This window comes from Etheostoma spectabile, chromosome 10 (genome assembly GCF_008692095.1).
Source record: "Etheostoma spectabile isolate EspeVRDwgs_2016 chromosome 10, UIUC_Espe_1.0, whole genome shotgun sequence".
NCBI classification, from domain to species: Eukaryota; Metazoa; Chordata; class Actinopteri; order Perciformes; family Percidae; genus Etheostoma; species Etheostoma spectabile.
In genome coordinates this window covers 1013711-1026819 of record NC_045742.1, presented here as the reverse complement: position 1 = coordinate 1026819, position 13109 = coordinate 1013711, and the positions used below count along the sequence as shown (strand labels likewise).

Genomic DNA, 13109 nt, shown 5'->3' with positions numbered 1-13109 from the left:
TATGTTGGTCTTTTTTTGAGACAAATCAGTTGAGTGGTTTAAAGTTCAATTCTTCTACCTTTGCCCTTAGTCCTGATCTCTGGACTTTCATGCTACGTATCACTGCCCTGGATGACTACCGCAACAGAGCAAATCAGAACAATGCACTCATTGTGGGTGGGTGTTAAGAGTAACATTTCAAAATACAATAGATTATATTTGGTAATTCTAATGGAGTCTGCATGATAAGTGAATTTGCGTAAATCGTGCGGAGCTTGGACACACTGTAGAGTTCAACTGTGGTTAACTTTGACACTCAAATTGCAAGTCCATTAAAACGTTTTTTTCGGTTATCTGGCCTGATTTGTTATTCATATTTGGTGAATAGATCGTGGTGTACCATAGTAGAGTAGTGCAAGAGATTTTAATTTTGACGGACTTGCATTGAAGCTCACACTGGTCCCTGCACCTCACTGTGTGAGCGTCGAAGTCAGAAAATGTTTACTAATTGCAAATCTTTTTAACAGCTGACCTTTGAAGTAAATTAGAGCTGTAAAGCCCAAACTGGAGCATTCATGTGGGCAGAACTCTTATAAAACCCTGCTCTACCAGAGTATAAACTGCTCCATAACAGGCATGGTTTGCAGTTAGTCGTGAGACAGGCATTAAGAGAAAATTTCAACTTTCTGATTGACGCGGACAGATTTTCCTCCTTGCAGCTGAGAGAAGTTAACCACTGAAAATGAATGACTTCCGGTAACTTTAGAAGTTCAAGTCGGCAACGGTGTGTACGTACAGTAAAGATGCAAACTGGAACTAACCCCAGTAATACTCACCATGTTACCAAGGGCATCACACAGGACTCTTCCTGGTGTGACCAGGCATTAAGTCGGTCTTCTGCTGGTATACACTGGCCCGACAGGGATTTGTTCCAAGGCCTCTAAGAACATGTCATTCCTTTCTGTGAGTTTCTACTCCTAACATTTTAATTGTGACAAACACAATGCTTGCCTGAGTGAGTAAACAGTTACGTAGCAGGTTATTTTCTCCTCAGCTTTTATTATCTCTCCGAGCATTTCTCTCCGACACTCACAGGAATGTTGATGAAGCGTGGCTCTGACCATTCGTTCCTCACTATTAATTGCTCATTCCACTGCTGTGCTTACTGTAAGTGACTCTAGATAACAGCATCATGTAAACATGTCAACTGGAAAAACAGAAGAACAGTAAAAGGAAAATAATATCTTCTCTGACCTGGTCTCCAGCGGGACGTTACTGTTGAGAACCCAGCTGTCTTGCAGCTGGACCGACTCTGGGGTAGTCGGCCCGTCTCCAGTGCCCGGAGCGGGGGCGTGAATTGGGTTGCGCCCCCCTCTCAGTGTGTTTCTGTTCAGGCTGTTGGCAGACTGGTGGGATAAGGTGTGGTGGTTGTGCGGAGGGGGCAGTGGAGGCCGTAGTGTGGACTGACTGTGGTGGTTGGCCGCCCCTGGAAGCAGACAAGAAGGAGAAGAATTTAAGTAAAGGAAATCCAGGATTGGATTCCAAGATGCTATGAATGCAGTACAGAAATGTTATTTGATATTTAGTGTTTATTTCTCAGTACGCCAAAAAAAAGAAAACCATTTCAGCTATCAAATAACTTCATTAACATTCCATTATGCGCTACTTTTATGTCGGCAATCATTTTGTCAGAGTAGGTGTCATATTTTCCAAATGGTCGATAATTTATTTAAGCAGGAAATTCCAGCTAAACAGATACATGACATTTGATAATCTAGTTTTCACGTTTAGATTTTACATTTTTCTACAACTTGTCCATCCTATTTTTAGCCAATTCTTCCACTCTCTCACTTTCACTCTTTCGTTCTTGATTTCTTTTTCACAACTGAGAGAAAGTGTGTGTGTGTGTGTGTGTGAGTGAACAGTATTAGAGCAATCCGCACAGCGTGTGCCCTGTTCTCTTGCTCTCAGACTTGGGGGAACATGTCAGCTAGAATCCAATACAAGCCCTTCCAACTCTGAGCTAATGGACTGTTGAGTGAGAGAGCTGAAAAACAAACCCGGATGACTCAGACAAGAACACCCATTCACACATCACCTTTCTATCTCCGTCTCCCTCTTTCTCAGTCGAGGATTTGAGCCCTTTGTCTAGTGTGTGTGTGTGTGTGTGTGTGTGTGTGTGTGTGTGTGTGTGTCTGGGTTTGTACAGGAAAAAAACAACACACCTCATACTATACAGTATTAAAGACCCGGTTGCATCAATTCTTGTGAATTAGCATGCTTTTGTTGACACACTGACATGTGCATGTACTTAGAGCACAGCTAATCAAAAAGAAGTAAAAAAGCACTTCACATGTAACAATAAACCGTCCACACCTTTATTATAATGTGGTCTGAACTGAAATGTTGGAGTCAGTGCACAGCACAAAGTGGTTTGGCTTTGAATACCGGCTTTTATCAACCCTACACAGCGCGCTTTCATCCTTATTTTACACGTCAAGCGTGAAATACATTGTAACGATTCTGTTTGTTTGCACGTTGCCTTCCATGGCTGATCAAAAGGTAGAAGCAAGCGCCCATATGTGCACATATGTGTGGGGTTAAAGCAACAGCAGTGACTGCTTTGTCAAGCTGCGCGATCACACTTGCCCTCCTCCATTTCTCATCTCCTCGTGAATTAGATGAGAAAGGAAGAGCGACGGCTGGATGTGTTGCGCTCTCCTGTCTGCGTTTCTCCTTTGATATTTGTGGGTCAGGAGATTTCTAAGAGGCATGAATGATAGCAACTTTACACTAAGCCAAAACAGAACATAGATGCACAAACAGCAACCATGGCATGCAAATACATCTAGGAATAAGGTGTATTTATAGCATTATGTCTCCTTGCATGCCAACTTTCTCCCTCTTCCCCATTTCCATTCCCCTAGATGGATGTTTAGAGCAAACGGGGGGCAGGAAGCTGTAATGGCGACCAGTTTGTAAAGTAACCTGACTGCTTCCGTGCCGCCACTGGGACGCAGGTGTCCCCCACATGGCACTGAAGAACAGATGCTTGCGAAAGGAGAGAAGAGCAGAAGGAGACAAGAGAAAGGAGGAGGGGCCTGACCTCTGCTTCACGGGAGGGACACAAAACATCTGTCTGCACATGCAAAGATGCTCTAGGGAGAAAGAGACACACATACAGTACATGTGTGCTGTCTCGCATATGCAAACATACACGCAGTTATAATGTAAAGTTATGCAGTAAAAGTCAAACTCTTGCATCATTCACGCAGAGTGGAAATTGATATTAAGGTATGCAGAGTTTTATCGCTCGTACTCTCCTCCCCCTCCTCCTCCTCCTCCTCCTCCTCCTCCTCCTCCTCCTCCTCCTCCTCCTCCTCCTCCTCCTCCCTATACAGCCTCTTAAGGGTTGTTCCCTGTCTTTCATCTTGCTTTTATTTGCATTTTGTTTGTGTCCTTTGCAGAGATGTAAAGCACTTTGAGATAAATCTTGTTTGTTAAAAGCACTTTATAAATACATTTGACTCGACTTCTCCTCTCCGCAATGCCCCTATAAATGTGAAATAGCATCCTAGTACACTCTATCAGCATACATTTGTATCTAAGCCCAGCCACAATACACACAATACAGACGCATACAATGAGAAAAAAAAAGTAAGCCTGCGCACACACATGCAGACATGGATACACAGTCTGAGTGATAGAAAAATAGAAGGAGGCACTGCCCCCCCCCCCCACTGTCTCCCATGTTTAAATCTGCGTTAAAAAAAAAGCATGCGCTTCGCCTTTGTTCACTTTCCTGCTATAAATATTAAACAGTTTTTCCAGTCAAATTTGGATGAATAATATATGACACACCTTGTATGGAAGAGGAATACATGATTTTTTTAGCCTTCATTTTCTATGAAACTCTGAATGTGTGTGCAAGTATCTTCAATTGTGTGGGTATGTCTACATGCATAGGTGTGTGTGTTTGTTTATGTGTGTGTGTGTGTGTGTGTGTATTGTTCAACAGTCCAGCCACTACATGGTTTCAGAGGGAGTCATATCCTCCACTGTTGCAGAAACTCACAACTAGCACATTTTGGAATAAATATTTTAACATTTGCCTTCAAACAAAGAGATGGAAATGCAATTATCTATCATACAGCTGCAAATTCTATTACATCTCTCAAGATAATGTCAGAAACAAATAAATGCTGAGAAAAGTACAGCTTGTAATTTTATGCTTTTGCTCTTTTTGTAGCCTCCTGTGGCTGCAAGGATTGTCATGTACTGGCAGGTTAACTGAAGTGAACTGCTGCATTATAGAAAGCAATTTTTTTCTTTTATTCTGCGTTATATCAATATTTGCAGAATCAATTGTATAAATGACTCATTACTAATGTTGTGTAACTGTTGTTATTATACAAACACACAGCTGTACAAAATAAAAAAAACGTATTCTTCACACAGCCTTTAGTAGGAGCTGAATAAATAAAAGGCTCTCTGGTATGCTGCAAAATATTTATGATCAGAGACAAATTGCTTTCTTTTTTCTGCTACAGCACAGGAGCGTTATGTCAAAGAAATTCATTTTCATGTCGACTTCAAATCCATAAAAATAATCCTTTTGGGGTGGGGACTGTCTGAACAGCAAGGCCGTGGAACAGGGCTGTGTTTTTTTCTTTCATACACGCAGAGAGCTGAAAAAGAAGACTGGAGAAAAGCGCAGATTATTTGGGCCCCAGAAACACAAATATGACCAACCATTGGAACAGAGTTCCAACAGAGCACAGTACCGAGTAGGCTGGAGGTAAATGGGTCCAATAAATTAAGATAGGGGACTTGTCCGGTTGCTGAAGTACAACCCGCAGGTAGGCTAATAGGAACAACCGTTTTACCAGGAACCCAGTCTGATAAAAGAAAAAAACATGCGGTGAGGATATAGAGCAATTAGGGAGCAGCCAAGCAGATCACATTTTATTCCACTTTATCTTTTCCTCCTTTCTTTCCTCTCTCTTTCACTCGCCAGTGTGAGTAAACAGCGATTGTGAAAAGATTTTCTCAACAAGCTCTCTGTTTTGCTTTCACGGCCACTCTTTGTGGAGAAGCTCAGAGCCCTTCTGACTGCTGTTGAAGCCTGACCCACTTTATTCTGTCCGAGGTCCCCTGCGACTGGAGAGAGGGGACTATAGCTGTAAGCTGGTGGGTTTGGCTCGGGCTAATCCCTGGAAGTTCATTATGCTCGCCAATTCAAAGGAGCCTCATTCAGCAGAGTGGCATTAGCCTGTCTGCTAACCTGCCTCCCCTGTAAAGCACACTGCACACACACACACATCAGTGAGAGGCAGGGGCTCGCCACACCATATTAATCTCACAGTGTGTGTGTGTCTGTGTGTGTGTGTGTCTGTGTGTGTGTGTGTGTGTGTGTGTCTGTGTGTGTGTGTGTGTGTGTGTGTGTGTGTGTGTGTTGTGGCCAGCTGGCAGCAGGAACCAACCAAGGCAGTTTGTTTTGCAGCCCTGGATGGGCAAACTGTTTATTGACATTTTCTGTGGTTAACAGAGAAAAGTCACAGGGCAAGATGTGCATCCATGGGTCGTGCTGGTGAGTGTGTGTGTGTGTGTGTGTGTGTGTGTGTGTGTGTGTGTGTTTGCAGGGTAGAAATGCCCATTCAGCAGTTAAAAAGGGATCATTGCAGGGCTCAGCTCCCTACCCTCCCTCTGTCCTTCCCACTCCCTCTGTCTCTCCATCTCTTTATTTCACGCCCCATATCTCCACTCTTCCTATCCCTTTTTCTTTTCTTTTTTTTAACACTGTGACACCCTCCATTGTTTTTAATGCACCTCCTCTCCAAGCTAATTGCTATGCTCCCTGTGTTTTAAGGTGGTATATTCCCATGTGCTGGTGCTTCATATGTCCTCTGTCTCAGAATGTCACATGCTCCTCATTTGTCATTCTTCTCAGAGCTTGGAGGCTGAGCACAATGGAAGGAGAGCTTGAGGTGAAACTATAGGCACGCATTCAGAAACACACGCATGCTGACAAAAGGGGCTTCATTTGCACATACCGTAGGCTTTATTACACACAGGCGTACATACAAACACATACAGGCACAATACAAGGGATAAAGTTAAAGACAACCAACACACACACACACACAAACACACACACACACACACACAACACACCGCCTCTGCCTTGGCTAGTCATCTCTGTCTAATTAGGAGGCAATAATCCGCTAGAGAAGAGTCATCAAATTCAGCCAAAAACAAACAGTCTCCGTGAGCAGAAATGTACACACACACACACACACACACACACACACACACACACACACACACACACACACACACACACACACACACACACACACACACACACACACACACACACACACACACGCGCGCATATAACTGCACACACACAATCATCCCACTGTTACGCAAATGTCACCCTTACATAAGCACCATTAGGAAGAAAAACATTAGTGCAGAAGAAGGCAATGCATCTCTGATGTCCCTTTGTTTCTGTAGATTTGTTTCAACAAAGCCATTAAACATTCATTGCTTCAGCAGTGACTTGAGGTGGCTTCCCTGGCAGAGGATAGCTAGCCACTTTAGAAGATGCTCGGGCTAAAAATAGCTTAGCACTCCCCATGCATAATGAATGGCCAGAGACAACGCTAACGCTAGCTCTTTCCAGGAGCGATCTGCTACGCTCCGTTTGGCCGTCTTCGCTCTCCCAGCGTTCAGGGGGAGTGTTCCCAGACAGGTGCTCTGAGCCAGACAATATTCCCACATAAACACTCGCAGACCCAATTCCCAGCCAATCCCCTGCAACACCGTTCCGTTCCCATTCACCTGTCATGCTTCACTAGGAACACAAGTCATGTCTGTCCACCTGTTAGCTTAGGTAATGGCGGACTACTTTACAGGAACACACACACATGCATGCAAACACACACATACAAACAAACAGCATGCAGCTTCCTGAGGATTATCTCGCTGTGGTCAGTTTCTGCCTGGCTTGGTAAGGCTCATTTCCTGCCCAGCGTCCACTCTCTACAGGACCACACAAAACACACACAGACAGACATAGACTCACACAAGCACATGCATAAACAGTCGCCGGTTATAGGTGTTTTATTTCCTTGCAGCCGTTCCTGTGACTTCCTACATGCCAGGGTGTGTTTATGCAGTGCCAGACTGCCACTCTAAACTCATTTAGGTCGATTTTAATGGACGCCCAAAGCCAAGGACTCTCTCTGCACCCATTAGATCAGCAGTCCTGGCTGGGAAAATGTGGCAATTTGCAATTTCATTTCAATGTTGTTCTCCTTCCATCCAAATATGTCCCTTTCACCCTCTAAGCTCTCATCAGCTTACCCCTTTTTATTCACATTTCCCCTTTTTTCTCTTTGACTCTGCAAGTCTCTTGCTTTCTGCCTCCCTTTCAGTCGTTTTCTCCATCTATTTTTACTGGTGCTCTCTGGATATTTTTCTCTCTCTTTCTCCCTTTTTTGATTTTATACATGCAAGACATCTCATTAAACAACTTCAAAAGTCAAAGTTTGGCTTTTGCTATCTCTGCTCCTATTTTGCCTCTTTGCGCCTCTTTTCCCTGCTTCTCCGTCATTTTTTATTTTCTTTGTTTCTCCTGCTCGCCGTCTCTGTGTATACATGCTCAACAGAGACTGAAAAGAAGCCCCAGAACAGAAAGTGTGGGTGTGTGTGAACAAGAATGAGAGAAAGAGAGTGTGTGCCTGTGAGCCTCACTCTCCCTCTTTGCCAGTGTCTGCCATTAGGGTGTCAGTGGCAGAGTGAATTTATTTGCTGTGCGGTTACTGGGCTAATGATTGATGTTGCCCCAGCAAACAGTAAACCAATTAGAAGGCTGATGTAACGTCATTTTAAAAGCCTCCTAATCACGTTGCTCTTGAACCTGGGACCCGGGCCTTCCCTAATGAAGATTTATACAGGATCAAAGGAGAGCCTAACGCCATTAACAATAGATTGTATTCCACCAAAAATCACATTACGACTTCTCTGCCCGCACCCCCCATCCCTTTCCTCCCATCAGGCCTCTGCTAAATATATCTGCTGATTACAAGTGCAGATGCACAGAGGAACGGAGAAACAGGGGAGTGAGCGGGAAAGAGATGCAGAGAGGGACAGAGAGACAGACACAGTTGGCCCACAGTAGCTAATTGTTGAGAATAAATGTGTGTGCTGATGAAAAAACTCATCACTGCAGATGTGCGTGTTGTGTGTTCTGTGTGTGTGTGTGTTCTGTGTGTGCAGGAGAAAAATACTTGCGAGGTGCTGATGTAAGCACACAGGGCTGTAACAGCCAACAAGAGAGTGTCCAGTGATAAAAGAGAAAGCATACTGCCGGGGAAACTAACTAGATCCCCTTACCTTTCACTTTCCGGTGGATTATTAATGTCATATGGAAAATAAGTACAAACACACCTACTCGTTGGCAACCAATCTGCGCTCTGCAGAGTGGAAGGCTTGCTTTCACTTGCATCATTGTTTTCTGGCAATAGATGACAAAGGTGGGAGGCTTATATTTAAAATGCAATCCATTCAGAGATTACCAATTTTCGGCTTAAAATGTGATTATTGTTATGTGAGCCACAAAAGAAGTCAAGTTTAGGAACAGGGAGTGTTTTCTCTTCTTGATTATGCTTCTTCAAAAATAGAAATAAAAACATATGCATAAACATATGCTGTGTGATCTTTTCCTGTTGGAGATATATGAATATATTTTGAATGCATCTTTGCATGATCAATCGAAGCATTTATTTCCCCGCTTATAAAACCGTAACATCTGTAATTGACCATGATTACGATCAATATCTATCTTAAATCTCTAACTGCATATTTTATGATCGCACACAATGTTCACAATAATTGAAAAGTCCCTTTGGTTGGATTCCCGGGCCCTGCAAACAAATGCTGACTTCAGTGGAATGCAAAGAGGCAGAAACAAAATGGCCAAAAGAACGAGATGTGACATTGAATCAAAGCGAAAGGATTGCCAGGCATTTTACTGCGCAGCGACTAAATCAGATCAGGAACTGGACACATGATGAGATAATGCAGGGACCCAGGTGATGGATGTCATGTTGATGTAAAAAAAATAAAATGTATGAAAGGATAAAAGGGTGCATGAATGAGGTGAGCTCTCTTACCCGTGGAGGATGGCTGGGCCCGAAGCAAGTATGAGTCATCCGGGTGGGGCTCCAGGTGAGAGTGGGTGGAGTTTTTCTCCAAGAGGGGCACTTGGCATTCCCTGATCGGTGGAGACGGGCCGGGGGAGGGGTGGTGGGGAGCGGACGAGGAGGACGGAAGGGACGGAGGGAGCAAGGAGGAGGAAGAGGTTGGAGGGAGTGGGCGACCTGGAGGATGGAGGGAGAGAAAGAAAGGGGGAGAGGAGGGAGGGAAGGGGCGGGGGGGGGGGGGGGGGGGGGGGGGGAACGTTAGACAAAACAGATGGCAATGACTGACAGTGATACAGGGGCCTGTTCTGAGGCAGCTTTACTGGGATATCTGGATCTTTTTGCTTTGTAAAAGGCAAAACCCCTTCCCAAATTACATATTTCCATCATGTCTCATACTTCTGGTATCTATAGCCATGTAACCTTCATCCTGGACTACACATCTGCCCATTGCACATACTTTATATTATTTGCACATTCTGGCATTCAGCCTATTTTTATTTTCTATATTTTTTGTTTTTAAAAGTTATTTTGCATGTTTATAATTTTTCTGTATTTATTGCTTATTTCAAATAAATGCTTAACACGTTGTTTAAATTCCACATAAGTGTAACTTATTGTGGCAATAAACCCTTTTGTGATTCTGATGGTTTGGGTTTTATTTTTCCAGCGTTTGTCTCTGAGATTCATCCAATATAACGGAGGTCAACAGGAGAAACTGGAACATCAGCGGCAACAGTTTTCATTGAAACGATTTAGTTTATAATAAACTATTTCACATTTGTAATCATTCTAAATGTGTTCCAGTTTATTTCTTGTTACAGTCAGTTTTTCGTTACATGGTTCATGGTTGTAGACATCTGCTGACAGAAGGTGAACAAGGACGCTGGGCTGTTGTCTCCCAGTGGGATTCCATCAGAGAGGTTGATAGTTAACTGAACTGAAAGACGTATATGTTGCAAATGGGTGAATCAACCATTAATAATCTGGAACATGGTGTTATTTGATAGACCTGCTGCAGGTTGTACTCGACCAAGTTATCCAGTTAACTCAGAAGTGAACTAGCTTGGAACAGGCCCCTGGTCATAGCAACGTAAAGCAGGTGGGTCCAAACCCAGAAGCACGCTGAGGCTGGAGAGACTCACTCTTACGATAGATTTACTCATTAATTAGCAACTAAGAGATTTTAAATGCACTGAGCTCAGTCCCGATAACAAAGTTATGCTCACTTTCGCTTAGACTTAACACACTTTCCATGCACACACCTTTAACCTAATTGATATAGGGACATTCATTTAAAACATTTTATTGCATCCATACAACTGCCAAGAACTAATTATTTTCACATTGTGCTGCATTGATCTTACCACTGTATTAATTAAAGCAAGTCCATGTTACTGTTGTTGAGATCTATGATAGAACTGAATTCTAAAGGTGGATAAGAGTCATAAAGTCAGGGAACTGACTCATTCATGTCAGTTCAACAGTAGTATCTGGCATAAGTTTGCTAACATTAGCAACCATATGCTACTGGGCATACCAGACCAATTAAAGCCCTTAAACTCAACTTTTCATTTGCAAGAGGTAGAACCTTTCTCTTTCAAATTTGACATAGTCTTGCTTTAAATCAAACGGTTGGATGGGATTTTCACTGGGCCTACATCCGTCGTAGGATTGTCCTCTACATGGTGGAGACAAAAGAAAGTTAACAGCCAAGTCTTTAAATAGTGGGAGCCATGGGACGCGTGGACACAATCAGGCTGTCCCATACACCAGAGAGAAGGAAGAGGGATGGAGAGAATTCACTCTACTCTCCAAAGGTTTGGAATCAAGGACAAAGACAGATCTAATAATTTCTCTTTAGAGACGGCTCAAAATATAGAATAATTATGTCTGCCGTATTTGCAGCTCAATCAATCAACAACATGGTAAGAATGAGGCCACCGAGTCCAGCCAATCCACCGAAGGACTCGGGTTATTACAACTTCTAATTAGATAGTCGACCAAAGACGCTTTGACACACTGATAATCACTTATTTTCTCCTGATTGCACATTCAAAATGATAGCCCCCGGGTGCAGCAATGTTTTTTCTTCCTTTTTAAACAGCTTTCCAAATAAAGGCGTTTTTCTGTTTCTTATTGATTGCCTTTACCTTCATCCTTCAGAGCTAAAATGTAAGTGGGCGAAGGAAAAAAATAGGCTAGCTCGCCCTTAGCTTTACAAACTTCATCAACGCTTTCTTTCACCACTTAATACTTTAACTAAGTCACCTCTTCTTTCATCACACTTCCTTTTCTTTTTCTACGGAACAAAAACAGGCAGGAGCCGAGGAGGAGAAATAAAGAAAAGCTGTGAGACCTTGAAGAAAATGACGAGATAGCTGAACATTCATCATTCTACTCCTTTTTGTACTTTCTTCTCCTTTTCTTACAGGCAGTTCTTCAGAACACAGTGGTTTGATAGTAATTTGACAGCGTTCACCTTCCCATCACAAAGTATTGATAGAAATCAAAATGTGTAAAGGCCATGACAGATGGGGAGCTCTTTTTAGGCGACGGTGCATTATTGCTTGCATCAGGAAAACCATACCTGGGTAAAGGAGGGAGGGAGGGGGGGGAGGATTAATGTAGACATCATTTTAGAAACAAAGTGGATGGATATAGTTGTTGGCTAGCTTTCCCATCTATGCTGTCTAAAACTGAAGCGCATCAATCATGGAAATACCCGTTTGGATCCAGGTTCCATTGCGGCTTCATCGAGATATATTCGATAGAAATGGAGGCCGAGTGATGTCTCTGTCCTGCCGTCCAAACTGCCCCAGCTTAGAGCTTTGTGTCATGGAAACCAGAGCTAGGATCGATCCACAGCCTCACGTTAACTACACCCCAGAGAGATGCCAGCCTTGTCTTGTGTTTAGGTATGTGTGTGTGTGTGTGTGTGTGTGTGTGTGTGTGTGTGTGTCCACCCAATCTCATCAGAGCAAACACAGAAAAATAGACAATGGCAAAGCAAACACTGTGGCCGACAGGAGGGAAAAGGAGAGAGGTGGGGGGGGGACATGAGAAACGGAGGATGGAGGGGGGGGTGGGGGAAAGCACGAGGTCAAGGGGGGTAACCAGGGGAATAGAGAGGGAAAAGAGAAATGAATGGAGGGGCACAGAGGACGGAGAAAACAGGACAGACCAGAAGCTATGAGATGACAAAACTTATTGGCAATAATAAAACGGGGAAGAAAGCAATAGAGGAGGGTAATTAGGAGGGGAGGAGGCAATAAGAGGGGCCTGAGCAGTGGAAGATGGAGGACAGGAACAAAAGTAATGAGGAGGTAAAGAGAAAAAAAGAGGGATTGATCTAAATGAATCGATCACTCACTTCTATTGAAGGGATCTAGCTATTTGCATATTTCACGAGACCTATAATGAGGCTATTGTTGACAACAAGCAAAGGGAAAAATGTTGCGTGTGTGTGTACGTAGCTGCACACCTTCGAGATTGTTTGATTGCTGTTGCATATTTTTTATAGTACACAACGAGGTTACGTGTGCGCCAGGGTGGTTATTAATATTTTAAATCACTTTAATTACAAAAAGGAAAAATTGCACTAGTTGGCCAAAAGCAATTAAGGGAACTTTAATCTCCTTAGCAATTATGATGTGGGACATCCTTAACTCAGTCATTTCTGCCCGCTACATTTCTAGAAAGGTCAGTGGAAATTGCTTTGTGTTATTAGAACAAAGACTTAGCGATGAGCTCACGCGGTTTCTTTTTCTTGTGACGATTTTTGTTCGTTGCCATGCTTTTCGCCGCCTCCCTGGCCATCTGCACACATCTCTCGATCCATCTCTCCGTGCCCGTCTCTCACTCTCCAGATCTACGGTTCTTTCACAAGTGTTGATTGGTGTGAAGAATAAGTGTATCATG

The 13109-nt window shown here is 43.3% G+C and overlaps 1 protein-coding gene across 13 annotated transcripts in view; it reads right to left on the bottom strand.

The window, feature by feature from the left end:
* Positions 1–13109, bottom strand: part of tenm2a (teneurin transmembrane protein 2a) — a 205347-nt gene that overhangs the window by 55009 nt on the left and 137229 nt on the right. For 9 of the 13 annotated variants that reach the window (XM_032528708.1, XM_032528709.1, XM_032528713.1 and 6 more), the window contains 2 exons: positions 9162–9368; positions 1234–1465 (listed from right to left, as the gene is read on the bottom strand). In XM_032528708.1, coding sequence (XP_032384599.1) covers positions 1234–1465; positions 9162–9368 — 439 coding nt within the window. The remainder of the gene's footprint in view (positions 1–1233; positions 1466–9161; positions 9369–13109) is intronic. The other 4 variants (XM_032528717.1, XM_032528718.1, XM_032528719.1 and 1 more) reach the window with 1 other exon arrangement.